General features: G+C 44.8%; 1 protein-coding gene across 4 annotated transcripts in view; it reads left to right on the forward strand.

Moving 5' to 3' along the window:
- Positions 1–8,989, forward strand: part of Sidt1 (SID1 transmembrane family member 1) — an 83,269-nt gene extending 74,280 nt beyond the window's left edge. For all 4 annotated transcript variants that reach the window (XM_040750790.1, XM_040750791.1, XM_005074750.4 and 1 more), the window contains 5 exons: positions 940–986; positions 4,819–4,924; positions 5,008–5,118; positions 6,226–6,339; positions 7,502–8,989. In XM_040750790.1, the coding sequence (XP_040606724.1) occupies positions 940–986; positions 4,819–4,924; positions 5,008–5,118; positions 6,226–6,339; positions 7,502–7,564 (441 nt within the window). In that variant the 3' untranslated portion in view covers positions 7,565–8,989. The remainder of the gene's footprint in view (positions 1–939; positions 987–4,818; positions 4,925–5,007; positions 5,119–6,225; positions 6,340–7,501) is intronic.
- Positions 8,990–9,830: the final 841 nt, after the last annotated feature.

Below are 9,830 nucleotides of genomic sequence, written 5' to 3' on the forward strand. Positions count from 1 at the left end.
TTGATAATCTTATAATCAGAAGGGTTTCTACGTTAAGAACTACGGAGACCCCTTAGATTTAAAAGCCTGGGCAGGAAAAATGGAGAGACTTGCAGCAGTTTTCTCTAGGGGAGGACTATAAAGTCCATTAGAGCCTACAAGTATCTGGGGAGTTGTGTGTGCCTGTGCTGGAAGCCAGGTGGGGTAGTTACTGTCTAAAGTGTAGAACAGTTTTAGCTTCCAGGAAACCTGAGCAGAAGGTTCAAGATTCTCCACACGCCCAGGGCTCCTGCACACACAGCTGTCTCTACTGTGAGCATTCCTATCAGGTCTTTGTGTGAAGCAGCATCAGGACCAACACCAGTCTGTGGGCCACACACCACTGACTCCTGCCTTGTCCCTTGTGTGGCTTTTGACAACTATGTAATGGCAGGTTTCAAAGTGTACATAGCATCTGGTGTGCCTAACACTCCTGTGTGCACTTCCTGTTCCCTCTCCTTCCTTTGGCCCCTGCCAACCTCTGCATCTCCAGCCTCCATTCTTCAACCGCATGGTTAAGATTGTGGGAGAGAGTGGAAATTAACTCCGACGTTTAGTTCTGACTGTGCGGTCCAGGCCACAGAGACATAACAGCAGAATCCTCACTACTAAGTAATAAGTACAGGTCACCAGCCGCCTGCCGAGAGGTGGGTCCAGCTGCTAAACTCCACTAACCCCTGTGGGGACATCTGCACCCTGCTTTGCTGGCCATGCTTTCTTACACGGAGCTGTACTACATCCCTTTGTGGTCAGGTCTTTCTGTTTAGCTTGGCTGAAGATGAGTGTCGACCCCAGATAGTGTCTTCCTACAAGGTCATGGCTTTTCCACAAGGTCATGGCTTTTCCACCAGTGACTCTTTAACCCCAGTGAGTTGCTAGCAAAGGGGCGTCTACTCTAACACTCCCTTCTCTCTTTTCCAGGACAGGATGGTGTTACTCATTGTGGGCAATCTGGTTAACTGGTCCTTGTAAGTGGAATAATAATGTTCTTATCATCATTAATATCTGTAATATTCAGTGTAGAGTTCTTTGACCGTCATTTTTACAAGGAAATCTTAAGCCAAGGAGATTATAAAACTGCTTGTCCCAGAGACTTGATTTAAAAAAAGGTATCAGGTGGTCCTTCCACCTGCAAAAAAACAAAACAGCAACAAAAACACTAGGAATCTGGAGAAATGGATCAGTTGGTAAAGGCATATGCCATTAAACCTGACAACCTTGAACTCCTATGGTGGGAGTCGAGAGCCAACTCCAATAGTTGTCCTCTAGCCTACACACACACACACACACACACACACACACACACACACACACTGTAATATGTTCATATATACAAATAATAAGTAAATATTTTAATTAAGTAAATAACTAGGAAGCTCTTGTATATGGTGGGGACTTCCCCTAAACACTAATGCATTGATAGACTTTGCCCAATAAGACAAATATTTATGTGGACAAACTGATTGGATGATGGGTAGATGGATGGATAGATGATTGAGAGAAAGAAAGGAATAAAGAAAGGAAAGAAAAAAGGGGGGAGGAGAAAAAGGATTTCCCCATGAGTGCAAAAAATGCAGCATAATTTAAAATTATCTTGTAGAACTTTGCATAACAACTGTTGAGGAGACATTATTATATAATACGTTAATTTGTGGTGTGTGTGTGTGAGAGAGAGAGACAGAGAGACAGACAGAGAGAGGGATAGAAGAGAGAGGCTTTGCTATTTCTCTTTCTGTTCCAGCCATATCATTATCCTGCAAGTTGTCCCTTTTCATCATCTTGTCCTTATTTCACCAGATGAGCATAAAACAGAGCTGCAACAGATGCACATTCTCTGCTAGTTGAAATTATCTTATGCAACCTATTCACACTTTGAACACATGAGAGGCTTCATTGAAATCTCAAAAATAACTTCAGATGGTTTTATGTGTGGCTCTCAGCTAATAAGTTTATTTGGCTCTGTTACTTTTGACTCTCCATTCCTGACACACATAAGGACACACTCACAAGACATGATGAATGGCCTCCCTTTCCTCACACAGCTCTGTAGGATGTCAGGTCCAATAGGATCTGAGGTTTGATGTCCCATAATTCCATGTTTCCTCAGCAGAGGAGCTGTCCCTTTCTCTGTTGTTCAGTATAGACACAGAGTGATTACATATGAATTTTATTTTAAAAGAATAGCTCTTGGACAGGGTCTCCTGGAGCCCAGGCTAGCCTCTTGCCCCCACCTGACTGCTAGGATTATAGCTGTGAGCTACAGTGTCTGTAGCTCACCTCTATTCTTCTGTTTGGTGCTGTGAATGGAACTCAGGGTGTCCTGCATACTACATCAAGTGCTCCTCCACAGAGCTGCACGCCAGCCAGGTCCATTCTCGTCTACTCATTAGAATGTTATTTCTCTCAATGGGATCATACTTTCAGACATGTGTTCAAGTGGAAGCAATCTATGGCCAATCCTCAGTATTTACAGATTGTATATTTGTAAATGTCAGTATCTATTTACTGATAATCATTTATGTATGTCTTCCCCCTAAAGGAATAATTCCCATATGGCCCTGAGGAAGAAAACCTGTGTGTGTGTGTGAGAGAGAGAGACAGACAGACAGACAGACAGACAGACAGACAGACAGACAGACAGACAGACAGACAGGAAGAGAGGAAGGGAGGAAGGGAGGGAGGAGAGACAGCCCAGACAGCAAGAGCAAAGCAGCATGGGTAGCAATTGCTAATTGGTGAATCTGAGGAAAGGCCACCCAAGAGTTTTTAGAGAACTGAGAGTTTCAGAATCTGAAATGCCGGCAGCTCCTGCATAATCTGAGTACAGTCATCTGGACTATAAAATTCAAGGCCATTAATAACAGCCTTACACTTGAAATACTTAGGAATAAAATTTGAGAGATTCGTGGAATCTTTCTTCTGAAAATTTAATTGCCTTATTAGGATACATAAGAGAAAATTTAACTAGGTGGAGAGAGATGTCAAGGTCTGGGATGGAAGACAGATAGCTGTTCTCCAGTTAATGTGTGAATTTACAATCAACAGGGTTTTATTACAAAATGTATGTGCTCAGGCAAAAGTATCAACAGTCTCCAAAAAGCAAGGTTAACATGAGGAAGGAGGAGCTGAGAATATAGCTATTTCAACATTATTCCATAGAACTTTCTGGAATTTTATAAATGCTCAGTGCTGCATGGCCCTAATAGGAGCTATTAACATGTGGACCTTGTGATGTTGAAATGCAGCCAGTGTATCTGAGGAACTGACTTTCGATTTTTATTTAGTTTTAATTAATTTAAATTTAGATAACCATGTGTGACTGCCACATGGGTTGTCATAGGCTAGCCTAATAAGGCAATCTAATGTTTTTAAAAATGACAAAACAGAGTGAGGCAAACACTGACCTAAAATTAGAAATATAAACCACTGAGTCATAAAGAAGAGGATGGAAGCAGATGTGATGGTATTCGCTGTAACTCAGCTACTTGGGATATAAGGCAGGAGGATCCCAAGTTCAAGGCCAGCCTGGGTATTTAATCATGATTCTTTCTCAGAATAAAATACGAACGGTTCAATCCCCCAGTATAGTGAAAGCAGACAGAATGGAGGCAAGAAAAATCCTGATGAAACACCATGTCAATACAGATTTCATTACATTTAAACTTTTATTAGCATGTGATAATACACACACACACACACACACACACACACGTAGTATAGTGTGACATCACAAAACATGTGCTCAGCATACACGGATCAACTTCCTTTTATCCACCCCTCTACTCCCCAGCTTCTAGTCATCACTGTTTTTCATTTAGGTTTGATTTCCATTTCCCTGGTAGCTAATGATCTCAATGGCTCTATTGTGCATTTATTGGTCATGTGTATATATTCTTTTGAAAAGAACGTAGTCATAATTGTTTGCTCTGTGTGTGTCGGGGTGTGTGTGTGTGTGTGTGTGGCCTCAAGCTCATGGCAATCCTCCTGCCTTGGCTTCCAAAGTGCTAAGATTAGAGGTGTACACCACTCACCACGCTATAGGTTTTTAAAGTATGTTATAAAAAACCTTCAAATGAGGAGATGAAGAAGAGCTACAGCCGGGTGTAGCAAGTGCCTTTAATTCCAGCACTTGGGAGCCAGAAGCAAGTTCTAGACATCCAGGGATACACACAGTAACCCTGCCTCAGGGGAAAAAGTGACCAATGTTTTCTTATAGTGAATATAAATTTTAAACAAACTTAAAGTTAAGCCTCAGTCAAAGTAAATTTCAGTGCTAATATTCTGATGAACTAATAATCTTAAATGGAAACAAATGCAGTATATCTGAAGCTTCTGATTATTCACAACAGTGCTGTCTATAATCATGAGAAACTGGAGGATTCTGGGAAAACCCAGAAAGGAAAGATAACTGTTCACAGTGCATTCATGCACAAGACCATTGTGAAAGCACTAGAAATGAATGCTCTGACAAAGATGTAGTAAATTAAAAGTTATTTATATCACTCATTAAGTTGTGTAATTGTCACTTACCATTGAAAGACATTTCAGTTAACAGAGGACTACCTGTAGATGGTGGGCCCAAAAGACGGTATGGCCTAATGACATGGTGGCCATCTTGGGTTGTGTAAGGACATTCTATGATGTTCACACAATGCCAAACCTATCTACTGTGCATTTACAGAATGTATACATATCTTTACCTTAAAGTGGGGCTTTTAACCAGTGAACTCCAACAGTGGTTAATGACCCACTCAGGTTATACCCTTTTCCTGTCGCCCATACCCAACCCCACATCCACAGTGCCTTCTTTGGATTAATCTACCGGCCCAGGGACTTCGCATCCTACATGCTGGGCATCTTCATCTGCAACCTGCTGCTGTACCTGGCCTTCTACATCATCATGAAGGTGAGAACCAGTGAGGAGTTGGCAGCGCCGGGGTGTGCCGACAGCTGGGGTTCCAGCCTCAGTGGCTTTGCATCTCTCTACAGCTCCGCAGCTCCGAGAAGGTCCTCCTGCTGCCACTCTTCTGCATCGTGGCCACTGCGGTGATGTGGGCTGCAGCCCTGTACTTTTTCTTTCAGAACCTCAGCAGCTGGGAGGTAAGAGGCCCGCTCTTTTATCTGAGCGGTCTGCTCCGTCATGCCTTTTGGACATCCCTCCCTCTCCTGCATTTGTTGCTTCTGTCTTTCCCCCATTATTTAAATTTGCAGCTTTCTCCAGAAGAAAGAAGGCACAATAGCCACATGTGAATGATAGGCAAGGGACATGAGTTCAGCACTGCCAGGGTAATACTACAGGAAACCGCAAGCCCTGTGGATACAGCAAATGTGATCTTCACTGGTTCTCTTATGGTCTGTTCCCAGTGACGTTTAATGCTTAATTAGTATATTGTGGTCATCTTTCTCATCACAGTCATCATCCATGAATAAATGCAGAGGTGGGGTGCTATGTCCATCCTGCAGACAGGAAAGCTGAGACTTCACAGACCAGTACTGTGTCTGAAGCACAAACAGGAAGTCTTGGGTCTCTACCACAGCATCAGCACATTTAATCTTAGAACATTTGTATGCTGCCAGGAAGAAAACCCATGAGCAGCCACTCTGTTTCTCGGTGACCTGGTACTAGCTGGCAGCCACTAACCTACCTTCTGTGGCTGTGGAGTTACCAGTCTGGGCTCTTCCTAGAGCAGTGGTTCTCAACCACCCCAAAGCTCTGACTCTTTAATACAGTTCCTCATGTTGTGGTGACCCCAACCATAAAATTATTTTGTCACTTCCTCATAACTGTAATTTTGCTACTGCTATGAATCGCAATATAAATATCTGATATCAGGATATTTGATCTGAGATCCCTGTGGGGGTCACCAGGCACAGGTTGAGGACTGCCGTCCTAGAAGTAGAACCATAGACCGTGTGACCTCTGAGTCTGGCTTTATCCATGCAGTGTGCAGTATAATGGTTTCTAGGTCATCCTTGCCATGGCTGCATCAGCGTGTCCTCTGATTACTGAGCAGTTTTGGGGCACAGCACTTGTTATCAGTCCATTCATTGGTTGACAGACTCCATCCTGGGACTAGTACAAAAGGGGTTGCGAGAGCAACTGTACACGACCCTCAGAAGCTGACTTTCTGAGTGCTTCCTCAAAATCAAACTCCGAAATCATTGAACCAGGGGACTCTTGCCTACATCTGACTCCCTGTCCTCCAGGGAACCCCCGCAGAATCCCGGGAAAAGAACCGAGAGTGTGTCCTGCTGGACTTCTTTGATGATCACGACATCTGGCACTTCCTCTCTGCCACTGCCCTGTTCTTCTCATTCCTGGTGAGTCGATCGTATCTTCTAGCTGCTTTCCTCCCTTCTGCAGTCTGTATATTTCCCTGCTGCTCACCCTACCTCTCTGAAGTCCCCTCTAGTTACTCTCGGCATGTCTTCCTGTCCTTCCTTCCTTCCTTCCTTCCTTCCTTCCTTTTTTCTATAACTCCTGTGAAATTATAAACTCATTTCCCTCTACCTTTTAATGTTTGTACACACAGAGGAGAGATAAAACCATTTTTCCTAAGTTGCACAGTGCCCTGGGACAAAATTGGTTATTGGACTAAAATGCTCAAAATTCCCCCAGGAACCAGTTAGGGCATTCACGAAAACACTCATCTATGGAATTACTCCTTCTCATGATAGACTCTTCCTTCCCTTCCTCCAACCCCATTGTGTGTTTTATAAAGATGAGGTTCCTAGAGAAGTTCAAGAAGCCACCCAGTCAGCATGTTCCTAATCTAGGGCTCCTGGGATTTACCTGTTCCCCTTCCCAGAGTCATGCTAACATAAGATGACCACCCTCGGCATCCTTTAGTCCTTTTTTAAATTTCCTAATTAAATGTCTGTGATGCCTGTACACAGGTTGAGGTGATAACTGTAGGCTGTCACCCTGAGGCCAACCAGGTAATCAACTACAATGGAGCAGAGCTTCCCTCTAGTGGCCAGCATTGAAATTTCAACCAATCTCTGTGACTTGGACTTTCTGATAGGAAGACATGAGTGGGGCTAGTGGTTTCATGTGGGGAGGGATAGAGCGAAGAAGGAATGACCCATTTCTTGCACAGCAGTCTTCTATACGCAATACTTCATTTCCCATAGGTCTTGACTTACACCTTCTGAGTAATGACAACCCAGGCCACCTTATTTTACTGTCCTCCACCCTGAGCTCCCGATGTGTATGCCCTGGTTTAATTTTAACCCTCACACATATGTCTGTGAAATATACTGTGTTCTAGCTCACATGCTTTCTTCCTGTTTAAGATCCTTTCCAGAATGTGAGCTCCAGGGCAGAGGGTGGATACCGCTTTCATCCCCAGCTGTGTCTCTAGCATTGAGAATAGCACATGGGAGCCCTCTTCATGAGTGTTTCAAAAAATCGATGCATGAAGCAGGGACTTGGTGTGGCCAGGACTTATATTCCCTTCCCATTGCCAACCCTCTCACTTAGGTGTTGCTGACTCTGGATGATGACCTGGATGTGGTTCGCAGAGACCAGATCCCTGTCTTCTGAGCCTCTGGTATCACAGGCAGAGAAGGCCCGATCCACCTTGGTGCTGTTCTGTGACAAATATGGTGACTGCAGCAGCATGCCCACTGCCAAACACTCCACTTGTCTCAGTGGAGTCAACCGTGTCTGCAGTCACACAGGAAGGCGAGAACTTGGGGTGAGCTAAACCCCAAGAAGAAGGGAGAAGGGAAGCCCTGCTGCGCACAGAGGCAAAGCCACGAGGCTCAGGAACCTGTCTGCAACAGAGCTCAGTCTAGGTACAAGTTGCATCGGGCCAGCTTGCTGCCTCAGCCCCTCCCAGCCTCACTGAGATCGGTCAGAGAAACCAGCTACTTGTACCTCCCACCTAGAACCTTTGGTGTGGCCACTGTCACCCCTGTGCGACACCCGCTGCTCTAAAAGCCCAAAGCACCATCACTTCCCCTGGGTCCTCGGAGCGTGTGATTCCTCAGAATATGGTACAGACGTGGGACCAAGTCCCCACCCAACGGGGACAGACATTCTGGTAACTCAAGCTAAGTCACCTCTTCAGAAGGAATACTGAACAATCCCCCAGGTTCCTGACACCGCTGGAAATGCTCAGGAGGGGGCTTCGTTGAGTGCACTTCTGAAGCGATCTGTCACCATTGCTGCCCCCCCCAGGTCGGGGGATCACCTATTTCCTAGTGTCTTCATCTCCCCACTGGATGTTGACTCGGCACTCCGATGCTACCTTCTCAGAAGGGCCCTCTTTCTCATGGACTTCTCACAGTTCCAAGATAGATGGGAGGGGGAAGAAACTCTTTCTACAGCGGAAGTGAGAGAAGTGACAGACAGTGCTAAGTGCCTGAGCGTCAGGCAGGCAGCCCTCCTCATCTTAAGAACTCTGGATCCTGGAGCACATTCAACAAAGTGACAGTGCTTGGTGGTCCCCCACACAGCTCAAGCTGTGCCCGTACAGCCTTTGCAGGGAAATACGTGTTCCCAACAGCGTCACCCTGGGGGCCTCCACCACAGGCCCTCTTGCCTGTCACTTATGTAGATGTAACTCAGGATGGACACCTGTTCCTCCCTCACTCGGGTTGCAGAGATCATAGCTAATCCAGTCGCCCCATGTTGCATCTCTGTAAGCTGTAACACAGCTCAGTGCTCTATTTCCCTGTGAGAAGCCCCACTTTGACCAGGCTTCCTTGTTGCCTGGAGTATGATGTCATCAGAAAGCAGACACACGAGTGTATGCACACCTGCCTCTTTGCTTGTGACACCGAAGTCTCTCCCCACTCATGTGTTCTTGATCTCTTATTAAGGGAATGGATCAGGCATTCCTCTTTGTAAAAGTTATTATTCTTTTTTCTCAAATATTTGCATACTGTTCAAACGTGTGCTTTGGAAGGTCGAACAGCAAGCTTTTCTTGATTTTAAAAATGCAAGGATAATTTCCACAAATAATTTTTTGTGTGTTTTTCTTTCTTTCCCAAATGGTCTTGTGTTTGCAACTGGTTTTCTGTTGTTCTTCAAAACCTGTTGGCTTCTGTGGGTCATATGCAAACTATCAATTAGATAGTTATCAAACATCTTTAAAAAAAGATTGCAAACAAGTGAGATGTTGTGGATTAGGCCCTTAATCCCAGCACAGGCAGAGGCAGGTAGGCCTGTGTGAGTTCAAGGCCAACCTGGTCTATGAAGTAAGTTCCAGGCCTGCTAAGGCTGCACAGTGAGACCCTGTCTGGAAACAAAACAACCAAAAGTTCAAATCTGTTAGCTTATGGCTGATCACTGATCCTTTCAAAGCAGTCTTCCTGATGTTGAGTCCCAAATGTCCCATTAAGGAACGTGTGTATAGCAAAGCCCTTCCAAACAATCCTGTGACCTGACTGAATAAATACCAAGATACGCTTTGTTTTGGAAGGTTGTTTGCAGGCAGAGTCAGTGATATAAAGGACCTATGGAAGGGGAGGAGTGAGGGAAATGTGCCGGTGTGTTCTTGTACTCTGCTGTGTCTTGGTGTACTACAATGTCACATGTCCTGGTTATTTCTGTTCTTTGCAGCAGGACTAAAAAAAACCCAGACCAAACCTGCTTTTGCAAATAGAACTTTCAGGGGGTGGAGAGATGGCTGAGAGGTTAAGAGCACTGCCTGCTCTTCCAGAGGTTCTGAGTTCAATTCCCAGCAACCACATGGTGGCTTAAAACCATCTATAGTGGGATGTGATACCCTCTTCTGGCATAAAGTGGTACACTCAGATAGAGCACTCAAATCTTTTTAGAAAAAGAAAATAGAACTTCCAAG

This window comes from Mesocricetus auratus, unplaced genomic scaffold (assembly GCF_017639785.1).
Source record: "Mesocricetus auratus isolate SY011 unplaced genomic scaffold, BCM_Maur_2.0 Super-Scaffold_100008, whole genome shotgun sequence".
In the NCBI taxonomy this organism is placed as follows: domain Eukaryota; kingdom Metazoa; phylum Chordata; class Mammalia; order Rodentia; family Cricetidae; genus Mesocricetus; species Mesocricetus auratus.